Source organism: Rhinolophus ferrumequinum, chromosome 25 (assembly GCF_004115265.2).
Source record: "Rhinolophus ferrumequinum isolate MPI-CBG mRhiFer1 chromosome 25, mRhiFer1_v1.p, whole genome shotgun sequence".
Taxonomy (NCBI): Eukaryota; Metazoa; Chordata; class Mammalia; order Chiroptera; family Rhinolophidae; genus Rhinolophus; species Rhinolophus ferrumequinum.
This window is the reverse complement of record NC_046308.1, coordinates 34697877-34717050: the sequence shown is the minus strand read 5'-3', so window position 1 is coordinate 34717050 and position 19174 is coordinate 34697877. Positions and strand designations below refer to the sequence as shown.

Sequence of the window (19174 nt, the reverse complement as noted above, 5' to 3'; positions counted from 1 at the left end):
AGTACACTTCTTTGCATGCATGTGTGTCTATGTGTATGTTTTAAGAGCTTGCCTTTGGTATACAATAAGCAGTGTATCTCCGGATAATATTCTACAAGTTGTGGATAATACAAGAACCTTAAAACAATATACTTTCTCCCTCCTCTTCTTTGTAGTATTGTAATTATACATGTTGTAAACCCCACAATTCGTTGTCAATATTTATCTTTGAGTTATCTTTTAAAGAATTTAAAAAACAAAACAAAATAAAACATAAAAAACCATTTTTTTATATTTAAAAGATTTCATCTCACATAATTTTCCTTCAGTCCAAAGCACTTTTTTTGACATTCTTGTGGGGCAGGTCTGCTGGCCATTAACTGTCTTGGATTTTGAGTGTATGAACATGTCTTTATTACGCCTTCAAGAATGTTTTTGCTGAATATAGAATTCTAGGTTGAAAGATTTTGTTTTCAAGGTGTTATTTCATTGTCTTCTGGTTTACATCAGTTTCTACTGAGAGGTCTGCATGATTCTTACTGTTCCTCTGTTTTGTGTCTTTTTCGGGGGAAGAGTCTGGCTACTTTGAAGAATTTCACTATTACTTTTTTCAGCCATTTGATTAGATTATCTACACCTCGGTGTGATTTTCTTTGTGTTTCTCATGGTTGGCTTCCTTGACCTTCTGGGATCTGTGGATTTAATGGGTTTTAACAAATTTGGAGTTTTTTTCAGTTACTATTACTTCAAGTATTTTCTTCCCTCCCTTTTTTCTGGGACTCCAATTACTCATGGTAGATTGCTTAATATATTCCCATAGGTCACTTTTGTTTATGTGCTTCTACTGTTTGTTCATTTACCTTTGTTTCTATAATTTCTAATCCACTGTTAAGCCCATCTGAAAAATTTTCTTTTTCAGATCAAGAAGTTATATTTGGTTCTTTAAAAATAAATGTTCATTTCTCTTTTTGTTTGCTCTTAATTTGCTTATTTTGCTTTTAATTCTTGAACTTATTTATAATATCTGCCCTAGGGTTCTTTCCTGCTAGTTCCATTACCTCTGTTGTTTCTTAGACTGTTTCAATTGATTGATTCTTCTTCTCATGATGGGGCACATTTTCCTGTTTCTTAGCATGTTCAGTACTTTTTTATTGGCTGGTGGACATTTTGAAGGTTAAGTCATTGAGTGTCTTGATTTTGTTGTTTTCCTTTAAATGGTGTTTAAGTATGTTTTGATAGTCAACTACTGGTGGATTAACTTGATCCTTTTGTGGCTTGTTTTAGTGCATATTTAAAGTAGCTTTTACCATAGAGCTAGGTTAGCCCTGATACTAAGGTGTGTTTCTTTTCGAAGTCTCTACTGAATGCTTCAGGTAGTTAACAAGTTCTCTCCACTCTGGCTGGTCAGAACTCAAATGTCTCAGGCCTGTGTGAGTTCTAAAAATTATTCATCTTCTAATTCCTTGGAAATTGTTCTTTGCCCACCTTTGTGGAGTTTTACCCCATGCATGCATACCTTATAATCAACCCTGTGCAGATTTCTGACGCTCTTTTTCTATTTAGCTTCCTGTTCTCCGGTACTCTGCTTCCTATATTGCAGCTACCCCAGCCTTCCGACTTTCATTTCTGTAGTCTCAACTTAATAAGACCATACATAATAATGTGGTTGGGTTCACTATTTTTCTGCTGCTGTCCAGAAATTGCCTCAAAACACAAAAATTGGGGCAATTTTAGGGCTTTCTTCATTTGTTTCCCTTATCTCAGGGATTTTATTTCTATGCCGTCTCTTGGTCCTTATCTTAAAATGATTGTTTTGTAAATATTTGTCCAGTTTTATAGTTGTTTACCGTAGGAAAACAAGTATAAAACCAGTTACTTCCTCGTGACCAAATACGGAAATATTGTGTTTATTTTGATCAGCACTATTGTTCACCTCTTAAGGCTAAAGTTGAATGATCCTTTTTTGCGAAAGGGTCATTGTTATTCAAAGTTAATGAAAAGCTTGTTTTCTCTTTTTTTCATTTTTTATCTGTTGTTATTGACATACTTCAAAACAATTAAATCTAACCTGCTTACTCTTTATTCTTTATGAATAGGCAGTGTAGCCAATCAAGTATTCCACCCAGTGATGTTTGACAAATGTATACAGATTCTAAAAAAGAGCTGGCCTCAAGAATCTAACTTGAGTCGGAAAAGAAAGAAAGAACAGCCTAAGAACTCACGGGCTGTTTCAAGAGGGCATAGAAAAAGAGGAAAGCCACGCAGGAAAGAGGATATTGAGGTAAGAAGTAGGTGGAATAATAAAGCATATCTGTACTAACGTGTGATTTTGATTTAAGAATTCACTTTATATTAAAATATAAAGTTACGGTTTATATATAAAATATAAAATATGGTTTCAGGCATAATGATGATAACCAAAAGGTCCCAAAGTATCATCAACTCTTAGGTAGGACTAGGTTGCCTCTTGGGCTTTACATACTATTGAGATCTTTCCAACCTCCCCATCATTTCTCCCCAGGTGTGCTTGACAACTTGCTAATGGTATATTTGCCACATTATCTTATTGTCATTAGAGAGTGTGGTTGAAGTGTCCTCAGGACTCACGTCCATAAGAGTGTAAGAATAACATTAATTCCAAATTCTTTTGTGACTAGGTAGGATGGTAGAGGTTCATTGATGTGAAAATGTCTAAGAAACATAAGAATTCCCATTGACATAAAAATATAGAGCTAGAAACTTGTAGCAGTCATCTAGTCCAATGACTTACCGTTGTGGCATGGAGACCTAGAGCAGTTAAGGGACCTGGTCAGAGTCATGTCACTTCATCAACTCAGCAACTCCCTGGCGTTTCACTGGACGTGATTTGAGTAAATTGAAAGCCATATGGGACAAAGTGTTAGGCATTATTGTGCAGTCACCTATGCATTTCTTCATAATCTAGATGGATGAAATTATAGAAGAACAAGAAGATGAAGAGAGTATTTGTTTTTCTGCCTGGGACCTTTGTCAAATTCGAAATGCCATCTTTCACCTTTTGAAGAATTTTCTAAGGCTTCTGTCCAAGTTTTCCCTGAAAGAAAAACCACAGTGTATACAGAATTGTATAGAGGTAAGTAAAAATTCCAAGAAACTTGGGGCAACCTTAAAAGGCACAGATGATGGCTAGTACTTAACGAGTAGGAAAAAATCAGGCCTATTCTTGGTATCTTTTTTCTAGGTCTTTGTGGCATTAACTAATTTTGAGCCAGTTCTTCATGAATTTCATGTTACACAAGCCAGGTAAGCCATTAACTCTTCCAATGCTAAAATTTAAATATAGTATAATAAATTTTGCTCCAGCAGAAGTATAAGTGCCATTTTATATTAATTGGTACACAGGTAGACTTTTTTCATTTAATTATGGCTTACACGGTTAAGGGAATATTCCAAGTAAAATCACATCCATTAACTAATCTTTGGCCTTTTTTCTTTAGAAACCTTAACCAAGCAAAGTACATACCAGAACTGGCCTATTATGGATTGTATTTGCTATGCTCTCCAATTCATGGAGAAGGAGACAAGGTAAAGGACATAAGGATCTAATTTAGTTAACTAATTGAATTGAAAGCATGCAATCATATAAAGGAAAAACACTGGAAGTATTTGATATAATGCCATTTTAGTTTACTAGGTTATTTTCATGACCTTATGTCATTTGTATAATAAAAAGCATCACCATTTCTATTTGTTGCCTACTCTTCATAACCAGACTTATATCCAAATACTTGGTGGCCACACCAAATTATTGTTAGGTTTCATATGTAAAAAATGGTTCCAGTATGAATTAGATAGGAAGAACAGATAAGCTACTGAACAGAGGTTACTTTTATAGAAATATTCACCAAATTTCTCTAAAAAGAATGACAGGCAGAATTTTCAAGTTTCCTTTGGAAATTCATGCGTGCCTCAGTAATTCAATTAGTATGTGTATTATTTTAGTTGGTAATTCTATGGAAATATTACTGGTTATCATTCCTGTTAGCATTCATATATGGATTTTGCTCCCCAAGTTACCTTAACAGTATCACTACTCTCAACATTTGAGTTAGGGTTTTTTGAGCATTATGGTGTTACTAAACTTAGATGTCATTCATAAAACAAGATTTTGCAAAACATTTGATAGACCATGGTCAGGTGGCTTTTAGGGGCTGTGATGCACTTAGTTTCCAGGGGCAGTAACATGGTGGATAAGAAGGTTTGGGGTACTTGGGGTAATGCACATCTGTTCAAATTCTGATTCCACCACTTACTGTCTGTGTAGCCTATCTGTATAACTATCTGTTACTTACCTTTGCAAAAGCCTCAGTTTTCTCATCTGAACAAAAAGGAATAAAAGGCTTATCTTCCTCAGATTTGTCAGGAGGATTAAATGAAAGAATGCCTGTGAAATGCTAAACACAATTCCAGTTTAGAAAACATTCCATATTTTATTATTCATTATGTCATTAGCATTTCTATGTGCTTGAAATAATGGATATGATAGAATTTACAGTAATGCTTTTAATTTCCATTTTAAAAGATAAGATGGATGGAAAAGTTAATCTTTTTAGGTCCACTGTTTCTCTTAAGATGTAGTATTTTTTAATCATGGAAATATTAACTTGATGTTAGACCATATTGGTTTTAGCCAGAACTGACTTTGGACAACTCACCTTTGGAATCTCTTTCATTATGTATAAACAAAATAATAATGATGATGGTAATAATAATATGCATAAAATGAAAATGCCTTGCTTACCTCATGGAGTTGTTATGAAGTTTTAGATAAATATAGTAAAATTTAATAATATATATGAATGTGCTTAATGTAATACCTGCCACAAATTTGGTTTTTAGTAAATGTTTTATTTGAATGAGTAAATGGATTAACTGAGTAAATTCAATGCTTTATTAGAAGGTGCTTTGTAAACTTCAGGTAAAATACAAGTATAAAGTATTTTTCTGCTTTTTCTTTAAGGGATTTTCAATAGCATTCTTTGCCATTACAAGTGACAACTAATTATTTTTTTGTCCTAACTGGTGAGCTACAATATGAGAGGGTGGGGAGAGAGGCTGGATGATATTCCTATCATTATCTCTAAGGAATGTTTTCACAGTTTACATTGTATATTTATTGAATACCTGGGAATTGTCTAAGAAATATATCCCCGGTGTTCACCTCAAAACTGCTGTCAACCTGACTTATCTTCAGATCCTTGAAATGGTTTGCTGTGGTCTTTGAGGATTCTCTGTTATGCCTTAAACTGAATTTTCTTTTCTCTTCTAGGTTATCGGTTGTGTTTTCCATCAAATGCTAAATGTAATATTAATGTTAGAAGTAGGTGAAGGATCCCATCGTGTCCCCCTTGCTATTACTTCACCAGTCATCAATAGTAGAAACCAGGCAGTCCGGTTTATCAGGTGAAGCACACACAGCTTGGATTTTTACTCTCTTCATCACTTTCCCTTAGTCTTCTTGGCCCCATACTAACCAAGATTTCTGACACCTATGGAAACTAACAAATTTCTGGCCTCTTTATGGTTTGGGGACTCAAAATAAAGCACTTCTTAGCTCATCTGGTTCATGTGTTCTGGGTCTCTGCATTGGAGCCTTGTGGAAGGGATAAGGAATCTGTAGTTCATGGGCCAGCACCAGTCTCCAGCTTGATTTTCGCCAGCCTGGAAGGTCAGCCTCTGAGAAATGACAGTTGCTTCTCTGTTTTATCATCGTCATCTGCTTCAGTGTTGACCACTCTAGCAAGTCTGCCTCTTCCTGTTCTTTTTTCTATTTCCCTCTTCTCTAAGTCTTTCCTTTTGTTCCTTGCCACTTCTCCCTCTTTCTTTTCACTTTTCTATTCTCCTCCCGCTACAGAAAATATTTCCTTGAGGAAAGAATTAAGCTGATTTTTATTTCTTTTGCGATAATCGATAGACTGATTTTTCCCTCATGAGTCACTTAACTTCACCTAAAAAGTTCCATGTTTTAGCTTTATTGGGGAAGACATGTTTACTGTCATTGGCTTTTTTCTTTCCCTCCTTTATTGACTATTTGGCATGCAGTGTAGAGGTGGTGGAGAAATGTGGTCTGTATGTATATGGAGTATGTACATACCTGCTGTTATACACAGTATATAGTGTAGATGGAGATTTAAGAATGGTGAAATCCAGGTATAGACTGTCACCTAATCATTGAGTAGACGTCTCTTGCTAAGGATTTTTTAAACATTAAATAACTAAAATCTCTTTCTAAAGACTGTTTTAAACTTTAAATAGCTGAAGTGTTTTAACCATTTGCTTCGGTTTTTCCATCAGAGTTCATGATGTCCAGTTGGAGTAGTATTCATATCACGGTACAAATAAACTTAACACTAAAAATGGGTCAAATCTGGGCAATCTAATAATTTCTTCCTGAGTTAAAGTTTGGAGAGGTACTGTTACAGATGCATTGAAGTTGTCACATTTCACTGAGCTACCATGAGGTGGTACTGTGTCTTAGTCTATTATTTACCCCAAAAAAGGGTAAATATAGACTAATAATAGACTAATTTAGAATCTGAATGTGAAATTTAGTAGGTAGTCAGAAGAGTCATGAAGAAGATTGCACATTTGCTCCTCTCTGACTGTAGATCTCTACTTGGCAACAGCTCTCTGACACCATGCATGGGAAGTAGGGGATAGTTTTCTGCTATGACACTTTGTCTTTACTCTTTATTCGCTGAAACAATGCTTCCATTATGGGGGTAGGTTGTTTTTAACATTTAGGATTTCTAAAACAGGTATAGTGGTTTTTGAGAAGAGTCAAGGAAAATGACTATTTTATTATAATTACAGTTACATTGTCAACAACAGATGTGCTTTTTGTTTTTTAATAGCTCACTTGTGGATGAACTAAAGGAAAGTATATTCCCAGTTCTTCGTATCTTACTCCAGCACATCTGTGCCAAGGTACTATTTGCTATAATAATAATAATTTTAAAAGTATATATAATATATATAAAGGTAAGTTGTGTGTTTTTGTTCTTGGGAATGAGTCTGTATCATTACTAAATATAGTTTTATTTAATATATGTGCTAGATGTTCCCCTAGATGGTGTTCTTTTGGGAATAAAAAAGCCTTTCACACTTTGGAAACTTGCAAATATATAAAGAAATAGAATAGGGTGTTGAGCACCCATCTTCAACAATTTTGTGTCACTTATACCCCTAAAAGGTATAACTCCCCCCAACACTTAAACACACTGAATTTTTTTTGAAGCAAATTCCATCATATTCTTTCATACATAAATATTTATGTGTATCTCTAAAGGATAAGAACTCTTTAAAAACATAACCACAAAATATCAACACACCTAAAAAAATGCGGAGTAATTCCTTTAATATCACCAAATCTCCAGTTGATGTTCAAATGTCTGTGATTAGCTCTTAAATTTTTATAATAGTTTGGACAGTTGATTCTCAACTTGAACTCTGTGGAACTTAGGGGCCCATAACCTGTCTGTAATTATATGTTAAACTTGTATTTCTCAGGAAAAGGCTTACGGATTTCTTACACATTAATTTTCAAAGGGGTCTGAAACCTGAAATTTGTTAGTCATTTCTGTAACACTTAAGGATCACACTGAACTAGTTATAATTACATTTACTAATTTGCCACTTATATGTCTCAGTTGTCTGGGTAGAAATCAGCTAGACAGCTTCTCACTGTTTATGTTTCAGGTGATAGATAAATCAGAGTATCGCACCTATGCAGCTCAGTCCCTGGTCCAGCTTCTCAGCAAACTTCCTTGTAGGGAATATGTTACATTCATCGCCTGGCTTTACAGATATTCACGAAGTTCCAAGGTAAGAGATAATATCTGCATAAAATCTTTGTTCCTGGCTCTGTAACCTTCTAATGACAGCCAGGACTGAATACATAAGGGCTCCTTTGGTTGTTAATTCCTGCCTGATGGAGATTCTTTTGATTTTGTTTTACCAGATCCCACACAGGGTTTTCACTCTTGATGTTGCCTTAGCTCTGTTGGAGCTGCCGGAAAGAGAGGTGGATAACACACTCTCTTTGGAGCATCAGAAGTTCTTAAAGCATAAGTTCTTGGTGCAGAACATTATGTTTGACCGTTGTTTAGACAAGGCACCAACTGTCCGCAGCAAGGCATTGTCCAGTTTTGCACATTGCCTGGAGTTGTCTGTTACCAGTGCATCGGAGAGCATACTGGAGTTTCTCATTAGCAGTAAGTTTGGTGACTGTCATGTAATGGACCTGGTCTTGTATTTGTCAAGAAATTGAACTGCAGGGAAATCATTCTTTGTTGTGGCAAAAAAAATAGATAACTGGTATGATATATTTTAACCCTTATAAACTTATTTCAGTATGTTTTATTGCTGAATAAGTTTTTAGACAAGCCTGATACATTTGAAAGGACTTTTTAAGTATTTCACATATTCATGTTGTAGAGGTAAAATTGTTGCCTGCTTTCACTATTACTTTGCATTGTTGGGTATTCGCTGTATTAGGCCTAATATACATTTCAAATGCATACCCAAGGAGAACATTTATTAATTGTCAGCAGTTTAGACACTGTCTTTTCTTTAGGGATAATTATTGTGATTTTGATTCCTCTGAATATTTACTCAGGGTTTATGATACTATGACTTTTTTCCTCTTATCTATCTGCTTACTTTCAGGTTCTACAATTTCAGGAGTAGAGAGCCACCCTGGTACTTTACTAAAAGAGTCATCAGGTAATGGGCCTTTATATTTTTGAAAATTGAATAATTGTCTTTTTATTTAAAGGACTTGCTGGATATTTGAAATATGTTTTTCTATATCCATATTTACCTATTTTAATATACTTTTTTTCACCAAAGAAATTGAAATTCATTTCAATAATGACATGGTAACTTAAATGTATAATATGCTATGCTTATATTATTAAAACGTATAACAAATTCTTACCTTAATGACTGAACCTTTTTTTAATTTACTATTTTAAAGCTTTTTCCTGTCAGAGGCAGACACTTAACCCTTCTGGAAGCTCAGGGTTGATAAATACAGACAGCAGTGGTGACACAGTTGGATCTAGGGGTATGTCAGATTTTATCACAGTCAGATGAGTAATAACTGTTGGATTTTGGACAAACTGTAAGTAGTCTAAAATCCTTGGATTTTTTTTTTTTTTCTGATTGATTCACCTTTAAAAATCGGATTAACTATTTTATTAAAAGTGATATTATTTATATTTTATTATATCTTTAATTGATGTCCTTGCACTATACTATATTTCAAGTGTTACAGAAATACTGGGGTTCAGTACATGATAAGTGGAATGTCACTTACACATGGAAGTCAGCAAACTTCCTAATTGTCACTTTCTGATCCTAACACCTTCCCTCTCTATCACAGAGGGCTCTTGTCAGAATCTGTAATATAGAAATAATGGTTAGATAAGTGATTTTAAAAGATGGATAAGTAGATAAGAGAAAAAAAGAATATGTGTTTAGAGATTAATTATGTAATTAGATTTATTAATTTATTCTGTAAACTTATCTGGTTCCTCCTAATCTGTGCTAGGCATTGTAGATACAGACTTCAATAAAATATAGTTCTAGTTCTTAAGGAGCAGTACAAGAGGCATATATGTGTGTGTATATATATATATATATATATATATAGAGAGAGAGAGAGAGAGAGAGAGATGTTAATTTTTGTTGCAACATGTGGTAGAATTCTTCATGAAAGCCTGGGCTTTTGTGCATGTGTAGGAAGTTTTTGATTACTAATTCAATATCTTTACTTATAGGTATATTCAGACTTTCTATTTCTTCTTGAGTCAGTACCTGTAGTTTATATCTTTGTAGAAATTTGTGCATTTCATCTGTGTTACTTATTTGTTAACATAAAATTGTTCATTGTCTTTTTTTTGGCAATCTTTTTTATTTCTGTAAGGTTGGTAGTAATGTTCCCTTGTTCATTCCTGATTTTAGCAATTTGAATCTTCTCTCTTATTTTCTTAGTCAGTCTAGCTAAAAGTTTGTTAATTCTGTTATCTTTTTCAAGGAACCTACTTTTAAATTTCATTTATTTTCTCTATTGTTTCCCATCCTCCAGTTCATTTTTTAACCTGCTTTCTTGTAGATCAGCAGTTCTCAAAGTGTATTTTGGAGTCCCTAAGCCTCCTTCAGCGGATCCTTGAAGTTAATACGGCTTTCATAATAATATTAAGACATCATTTATTTTCTACATGTTGATTTTTCTCACAAGTATAATTGAAGTTTCCCAGAGATCCCATGAAATTGCAACAGATCTTAGGCAGAAGCAGAGATGAGAATCCAACTGTCTTTTATTAAACCAGACATTAAAGACTTTACAAAAATGTAAAACACTGCCATTCTTTTCACTAATTTTTGTTTTGGAAAATATATTTCTTATTAAAAAAATATACTATTTATAGTGACGTCCTTTTTTAAATCAGTCATTAACTCTTTTTACTATTCTCAGTTTAAATTTCTAATTTAGATTAAAACATATAATTCACATTTAAAAAAGCTCTTAGGAATCTTCAATAATTTTTAATAGTGTAAAGAGGCCTGTGATTGAAAGTTTTAAAGCTGCTGTTATATATTTATATTATTTCATTTATTCTTTAAAAAACCCTATGGTTTAGATATTCCTATTTGTAGCTAAGCAAAATGGAAGATCCAAATAATTCATTCAAAATTTTAGACATAGGAGCTAGGATTTAAAACTGAATTTTTAATATTGCAGAATTTATGCCTTTTTTCTTTTTACACTAATTCCGCCTTTTGCATTACTGTGAATACCTAATTATTTGGATTTTCTTCTATTTCTACATCATTTTATACTCTGATTTCTTAGGATTCAAACAACCTAATTAGTCCGTCTTTTAGATTAGAGTATTTTTCTCGGTATTATATGTCAGATACTGTACAGTCTTTTTCAGACTCTAATGACTGGCATTTCCTCAACAGAAATATGTGTCATGGCAATGTTGAGAAAGAGAATCAGGGATGAGAAGACCAACGTTAGAAAGTCTGCGCTCCAGGTATGAGTTTTTCTAGACATTCTTTAATGCACTCTTTTTTAAGCACTAAAAACTTGAAAATACAAGAGAATATTTTAAAAACTCTCCAGTCATATTCATTACTTAACTTGCTTTTTATATAACATTAGTTTATCTTGATCCTGTTATATCTAAGTAACATAGATGAACTGAGGGATTGTCTGTTTTTAAGCTTTCCTACTGGGATGCTGGCTTTTTAAGAATCACAAATTTATAACCTTAATTTCTTTTTTTAGAGTAGGGATTCTTTGTCTGGGAACCATGGACAGATTTTGATAGGGTTTGTGAAACCCCTCAAATTGTTTGTAAATACTTGCTTATGTAAAATGTATGTGAAATTTTCTCAGGAGAGAGACCTTAGCTTTCATCAGATTCTAAAAGGTGGGATGTTACTGGGAAGAGGGATAGTTCCTTGACCTCAAAAATGTTAAGAACCACAAACTTGAAGAAGTATTTTTGTCTATAGTTTGGCTTTTTTTGTATTTATGCCATGCATGTCATCACTTCATGTTGCATATGCACCTTCTAGGTATTAGTGAGTATTTTGAAACACTGCAGTGTCTCGGGTATGAAAGAAGAGCTATCAATTCTGCAGGACCAATGTCGGGACCCTGCAGTGTCTGTCCGGAAGCAGGCCCTGCAATCTCTTACTGAGCTTCTTATGGTGAGGAGCAAGGTGTTCTGTATCTAATGCATGGTATTTTACATTAAAAATAATTCAGCATAATAATTGCCTGTCACTGAATATTATGTTGACCATTAGAAACTCTACAAAGTGTACTGTAGGATTATATAGCATAAAAGAAAGGAAGAAGTATCTTTTTATTACATATGATAGATTAATTATGAACTAATGCTAAAGAATGCTAATGTTAGCTTTTCTTGACTACAATTCACATCTCACATAGAAATATGAATTTTTAAATTAATTTGGTGAGGTCAGAAGCCTAGATTAATTTTTATTAATTAAGATCTATATAGATAATATTGCCAAAAGAGCAGAACCACTAATCCTAGATATAATTTTATGTCTACCAAATAATTAGCTTTTGAAGATTTTATTTAAAAGCGTGTTTATTTCTTTGTTTCATGATAGAAGGCATTAAGCAATGCATAATTTGACTTTCTCTGGCAGCATTCTGATTACTCCTTAGGATAAACATTTATTTGCTCTTGATCTTGAATTACCAAAAAGTGCTGATTTCCTACTAACAGTAAAATAATGATTATAAGTTTGAAATTTCAATATGCACTAATTTGCAATAACTGGAGATTGAACTTTGTCTTCCCATAGATTTTGATTTTTTTTTTTAATGGTCTAATTGTGTGTGCAACTATTTTTAACATATTTCAAAATGTTGATCACAACTTCACTGATTTGTATTTAGATTTCTGATAGCATTAGACTTCTTTATGACTTCATAATTTTAACTCCTAAGGCCCACCCTAGATGTATCCAGATACAGAAAGCCTGGCTGATGGGGATCATCCCAGTTGTGATGGACTGTGAGAACACTGTGCAGGAAAAGGCCCTGGAATGCCTTGACCAGCTCTTGTTGCAGAACATTAAGCATTACAATAAATTTCACAGTGGAGATGACAGCCAGGTGCTAGCTTGGGCGCTTCTTGATCTCCTCAGCACAGAAAGCCAAGAATTGAGGTATGTTAATTATATGACATGTTTTTCTTATAGAAGGCTATAAAAGTTTTTATTAATAAATTTCTGTATTCATTTTGAAAAATTAGCTTTCTAAATTAGTTAGTATATATGAAGACTCAATTTTGGTCTGTTTTTCTTGACTTAATTAAAATCTCGTAGCATTTTTGTGGTGACTTTTTTATGAAGCCTCTGATCTATGGTATGTATATACATACAGTGGAATGTTATTTAGCCTTAAAAAGGAATGAAATTCTGATACATGCTATAACATGGATGAACCTTGAAAACATCCCAAGTGAAATAAGCCAGACACAAAACGTCAAATATTGTATGATTCCATTTATATGAGGTACCTAGAATAGTCAAATTCATAGAGACATAAGGTAAAATAGTGCTTACCAGGGGTTGTGGAGAGGCAATGGGGAGTTAGTGTTTAACGGGTACAAAGTTTCAGTACGGGATATTAAAAAAGTTCTAGGAATGGATGATTGCACAACAATGTGAATGTAGTTAGTGCCACTAAACTATACATTTAAAAAGGGTTAAAATGGTAAATTTTATGTTACATATTTTACCACAATTGAGGAAGAAAATTATTTGCCCAAAGTTTGGAAGGAGAGGGTAGAATGAGGGGCTTAAGTGTAAAGAAGTTTTGGAATAGCCATCGTAGGAAATGAGCTAGGGCAGCAGTTCTCTGAATGTGATGGATTCATGAGCTTAGACTGTTTTTGTCATAATATTAAGATGTTTGTCATGCAGGGTGTCATGCGGAGTCTCTGGTCCCACTCCCTGCATAAGAACGCAGGATATGGTGAGGCCAAAAAGAAACACCCACGGAGCCATAGATAGGGGAGTCATACCACTATATTCTCGCTGGTGGCTGCGTTGGACACACAGGAAGCAGGAGCCACACTATCCGCAACCTGCCGTCCACTTCTCTCTGCCAACCAACCTCACTTGCTAACTGCAATCCACCATGCTAACTGCACTCCGCTTTTGCTAGCTGAGCCATCATCATCTTGCTAGCCCCCATTTTCTGCTAGTATAGCCACAGCAGTTATATTAGTGGCCAATGGCTCACTGGTTACAACTGACGGCCAACTGGCCACAGCTGATGGCCATCCAATCACAGTTGATGGCCATTTACTACCTGAGCCAGCACCTTTCCACGTGAGGCTGAGAGCCTGGAAACTGCACTCCTGGCTCTGTCCCCACAATGTTATATGCATTTTTCACTTTCATTCTTTCCTAGTAGTACAGTAGAATTTTCCAGAAGCCATATAATGGTATGGAAACAGATTGAATTTAGAGACAGAAATGAGAATCCATCTGTCTTCTGTTTAAGCCAGACCTTAAAGAGATTTATAGAAGTATAAACAATACCATTCTTCTGACCAAGTTTATTTTGTTTTGAGAAAGATAGTTATTTTCTGTAAAATAATGCATTATTTATGTTAACATGTAATTGGCTTGTTTTTTTAGAGGAATTATAGATAAATATTTTCAAATTTCTCAGTTTTAATTTCAAGCATGGCAAACATTGATAGATATAACCCACATAAACAACAGACCTTGAAGGTAGTCAATAATTTTTAAAAGTTTAGATGAAAAAGTGTGAGCACCACTGAACTAGGGTTAGGGCAATAGAGTTCTATAAACATTTATAAACAAAATCTTGTGATAAGTTCTTTATTAAACAGAAAGTAACTAGAATATCAAGAAATGTTCAGGACGAAAGACTTCACAGAATAGACAACATTTGGGTTGAATCTTGAAGGTTAATAAATAAGGGGGCAAAAGGAAGGCGGCCAGTGCAAAGCCCTGCATGAGGTAGAGTGTACTGTGGAGGAGCCACAGGGTTGCAGTATAGCTGGGGGAATGGTGCTTATTGGGCTGTGCATAAGATGAAACTGAAGAAGTACGCCAGGCCCAGAGACTGGAGAGTTGTAATATAGCGAGCTAAGAAGTTTGACTGTAGACTGAAAACAGCGGACAGGTGGGGTGGGGAGGCCACTGATAAATTTAAAGTGGAAGAGTAATAAAGGATTTTATATTTTAGGAAGTGTAGTAAATGGACTTCTGTTTGGTGACCAAGAGACAGGACTAGAGTCTGAGGAAACGGGCTGCCACTGAATTGATTCAAGTTAAAGATGATGGGAACCCGAGTCAAGGTGAAGGCAGTGGAAATGGGGAGAACGGCACATATTCAGAGCTGTGTAACAAGTGGAAGTGTAGAGTGGGTGAACATTTGGTTTGAAGGTTGAAGGAAATCAGGGCGCTTCCTCTACTCAAGTTGCTCATAGTCTAGTGGAAAGAGACAAAATAATACACAGTTTTAGTAGGAAGTGAGTTATAGATGCAGAGAGGGAATGCATGTAGCACTCAGTGATTTTCGTGGTTTTTTTTCGTTTGCTTTTTCAGCTCAGGACGGCTTCCTAGAGATGGTGGCATGAGGTATATCATTCCCAGAAGTGGAATAAGTAGAAATTAACGAGGCAGCCATGATAGCGAGGGTTTCCAGTCAGGAAACAGCAGTGCAAATGCTTATAGGACTGAAGGCTACAAGAATTCTAACTAAAATGACTGGTCAGTGGGATTGCCATTGGCTGAGGCACACAAGCAGAGGTAGGGACAGTTGCGGAACAGAGGGACAGCTGGAGGTGGAAGTCCAATTATAAATGTATGCTCACGATGCTTTGTCGCAGGTCTGAGTGGAGAGCTCTTTGGTAATGAATGAGGTCACCCAGGGTTAGGTTGGGTGGATAAGAGGGCTAAGAAGAGAATTTTTCAAAATCCACAATTAAAGGTATTAGAATAAAAGAAATATAAGGGGAAAGAAAAAAGACCAAATAGGTAGACCAGAGTTAAGAACAGAAAGAGTGGTCAATAATATCTAATAGAGGTGACAAAAAATGGGGACTAAAGGTTGTTTTGAACTATGATAGAGGTCAACAGTGCTTTTCAAGGGAACCAGGAGAGGTTTTGTTGAAACACATTCTGACTTATTAGGGAATGGCTTATGATCAACTGTGGAGCTAATTGAGGTTGTCAAGTTAGCAGGCCTTTTGGGAACTGCTCAACTGATGTGGAAGAGTGTGAGTTGTCAGAGAAGAGCCAAATACGAGATTTCAAAACTGGAAGTACAGAGATTTTTTTTTTTCCCATTCTGTTGTTTTCCTATAGTAAACATCACTTAATATTTTGTGTGATTCTTGTTAATAAACTTTATCAGGTAAAAATTACGTTGTGAGATATCTACTGTAGAACTCGAGACATATATGCATAGATTTTGAATCAATAACTAATTTATTCATAAAACCATTCATTTATATGCATATGCTTATTGTGGGTAGATATGTTTATTTTGTTATAGTTGCCTTTTGCGTGCTTTGAGAATTTTTTTTATTGTTTTTCATTTAATGAGAAAGTCTCATTAATGAGTGTGTGTGCGTGCGCGTGTGCACATGCACACTCCTGTCAGTCTGAAGAAAAATTAACTGGGGGAGGGAGTATTTTCTTTCTCTTCATTTAAATACATAATATTGTATTTGTTTCATGAGTCATGTGATCTCATTCAGTGTCGTGGGGAGAAGGGAAATAAATGACAACACAAACTTTAGGTTAATGCATCAGAAGCATTTTTTGTTTTATTGTTTAAAAGTTTGAAATATGTATTTCCAAGTGGTATTGGCAGGTCATAGCAAATTTTAGCTTGTTTAATATCGCTATTTAAATGCTAGGGTTCATTTCTCTCCAACCCTTCCATTGAAATAAGGATAATGTCTGCATTTTTGTCACTAAAACTCTACAAACTTTGGATGCATTTGTTATTGGTAACATAACTCATATGTTTGTATATAAATTTTGGAAGGGATAAGGATGACAAGGTTCTCAAAGGAATTATGGAATTTTATTCTTTGCTTTAGAAATAAATACTTTATGATGTCAGAAAAAAGTATACCTTATTCTGTATAATGAAAAGGTACCTAGTTTGGTATCAAATGTTCCACTAGCTAAGAGCCTCTGCGTGGATGCTTTATTATTAATATATTCCGAAGGAATCCTGGAGCAACAGAAGTTGATCCCCTTTCACTGAAGGGGCTGAGCTCAACAGTTTTGTTTAGTTATAGTTACAATTCTGCTTTCCCATCTTTTTTTTTTCCTAGCCGCTATTTAAATAAGGCTTTTCATATCTGGTCCAAGAAAGGTAAATTCTCATCTACTTTTATAAACAATATGATATCCCACACTGGCACGGAACATTCCGCACCAGCCTGGATGCTGCTCTCCAAGATTGCCTGCTCATCACCCAAGCTGGACTACGCCAAAGTCATAGACTCCTGGGAGAAAATCAGCAGGTTGGCATGCTTATGCTTTAGCTACTGGTGGACACTGAAAGTCTTGCAAATAAAGCTCATGTCCTAAGGAAATGTGCTCTTTTATAGCTGCTCTTAGACACAGACTTTTTTTTTTAATTCAGACTTGAAAACAAACATGAAAAGTAAGAATCGCTTTTAAGTTTTCAGTTTACTCTTTGTCCAAGTACTTTAAGTGCCTTAACGCTCCTACAACATGACTCCCAAACCATGCTATCCTACTTTCCCTGGTATTAGTAATCCAGAAAAAAAGTATTTTGTTGACAGCAATGTTTACTTTGGTTCTATACTGGGTTCTAAACTTATATTTCTTGTGCCCTTTTCTTAGTCAACAGAATCCCAATTCAAACACCTTAGGACATATTCTCTGTGTTATTGGACATATTGCAAGGCATCTTCCTAAGAGTACCCGAGAAAAGGTGACTGGTGAGTGTCTATTAGAGAATCTTTTTTTTATTTTTTTTATTGGGGAATATTGGGGAACAGTGTGTTTTTCCAGGACCCATTAGCTCCTCGTCAAGTCGTTGTTTTCAACCTAGTTGTGGAGGGTGCAGCTCACTGGCCCATGTGGGAATCGAACCAGCAACCTTGGTGTTATGAGCACTGCACTCTAACCATTGAGCCAACAGGCCACCCTATTGGAGAATCTTGAAAAGGCATTGCCTCTCACTTTCAGTATATTTCTGAGTAGTTCAACGTGAAGGATTTTGATTTTCTTTTTATTTATTTTATTTTGTTTTATTTTTTTGAGCCATTATTTCTTTCAGTACTTTGTTTTTTTTAACTGGGACAGGGGAATAGGATTTTACTGGGGAACAGTGTGTACTTCCGGGACTTTTTTTTTTTTCCTAGTCAGGTTGTTTTCCTTTTCAATCTTAGTTGTGGAGGACACAGCTCAGCTCCAGGTCCAGTTGCCGTTGTTAGTTACAGGGGACACAGCCCACCATCCATTGTGGGAGTGGAACCAGCAACCTTGTGGTTGAGAGCCCACGCTCCAACCAACTGAGCCATCTGGCCACCCGGGAGCTGAGTGGCAGCCCACTGACTCCATTCCATTTTTGGAGGGCACAGCTCGCTGGCCCATGTGGGAATCAAACTGGCAGCCCCGCTGCCCAGAGTTCGCGCTCTAACCAACTGAGCCACCCGTCCACCCCTTGATTTCCTTTTTAGATGTTGTCAAGTGTAAGCTGAATGGATTCCAGTGGTCTCTAGAGTTGATCAGCTCAGCTGTTGATACTTTGCAAAGACTCTGTAGAGCATCTGCAGAGACACCTGTGGAGGAACAGGTACGCTACAAACCCTCCTGGATATGTCTGCATTTATTTGTACTTAGTAGATGTATTACTCTGTTGTGAAGTTTGAGAAGTGTTCTCTATAGAGAACCTATAAGGATGGATAGTCCCCAGCAGCTATTACTACAACAAAAGGAAACACTTAATGTGACAAGCCGTTGACATTCCCCAAAAAGATCTTTGCTGCTAAAGACATACAGTTCCCTTAGAAAGCCACCACCTTGGTTCTAGGTACAAGTGAGAACTCTGCAAGGTTAACCTTTAATAAGCTATAGCCTAGGTGCTTGTGATAGCTTTGCGTGTCCTCCTCCTTCACGTGTACCCTCAGTTCAACAATGCTTCATAGACGATTTTCTACCGAGTGAGGGGGTTCCCTCCAGACCAGAAGATTTCTGATCATTTGATTAAGTCATAATCCTATCCTGTTACTGTAAGACTGCATTACTCTAATATCTCTTGTGTATCACATCCATAAAGCTTCTCAGAGCCTACAGCTAATGTTTTATGTGGAAGCATTAACCCAAGTCCAAACCAGTGTTTTATGTGAGATAAAGAATTACTTTGACTCCCTGAAATGTATCCATATCAGTATCGCCAATAAATTATTACCACATGTTCTGTTTTTATCATGAAATACACTCCTAGACAGTGCTAATCATATCAAAAATTTTAGGGCTGAGGGTTATTATTCTAGAAGTCAAAAATTAATTTAAATAATAGCCAGAATATATTTACATTTTTCCAGAATAAAAAAAGTATTGCTTC

General features: G+C 35.5%; 1 protein-coding gene across 2 annotated transcripts in view; it reads left to right on the top strand.

Moving 5' to 3' along the window:
- Nucleotides 1-19174, top strand: part of NCAPD3 (non-SMC condensin II complex subunit D3) — a 61534-nt gene that overhangs the window by 11008 nt on the left and 31352 nt on the right. For both annotated transcript variants that reach the window (XM_033097174.1, XM_033097176.1), the window contains exons 4-19: nt 2076-2260; nt 2924-3091; nt 3200-3261; nt 3456-3543; nt 5288-5421; nt 6873-6945; nt 7717-7842; nt 7979-8231; nt 8686-8742; nt 8996-9085; nt 10990-11063; nt 11611-11745; nt 12521-12741; nt 16908-17099; nt 17446-17543; nt 18288-18403. In XM_033097174.1, coding sequence (XP_032953065.1) covers nt 2076-2260; nt 2924-3091; nt 3200-3261; nt 3456-3543; nt 5288-5421; nt 6873-6945; nt 7717-7842; nt 7979-8231; nt 8686-8742; nt 8996-9085; nt 10990-11063; nt 11611-11745; nt 12521-12741; nt 16908-17099; nt 17446-17543; nt 18288-18403 — 2072 coding nt within the window. The remainder of the gene's footprint in view (nt 1-2075; nt 2261-2923; nt 3092-3199; nt 3262-3455; nt 3544-5287; nt 5422-6872; nt 6946-7716; nt 7843-7978; nt 8232-8685; nt 8743-8995; nt 9086-10989; nt 11064-11610; nt 11746-12520; nt 12742-16907; nt 17100-17445; nt 17544-18287; nt 18404-19174) is intronic.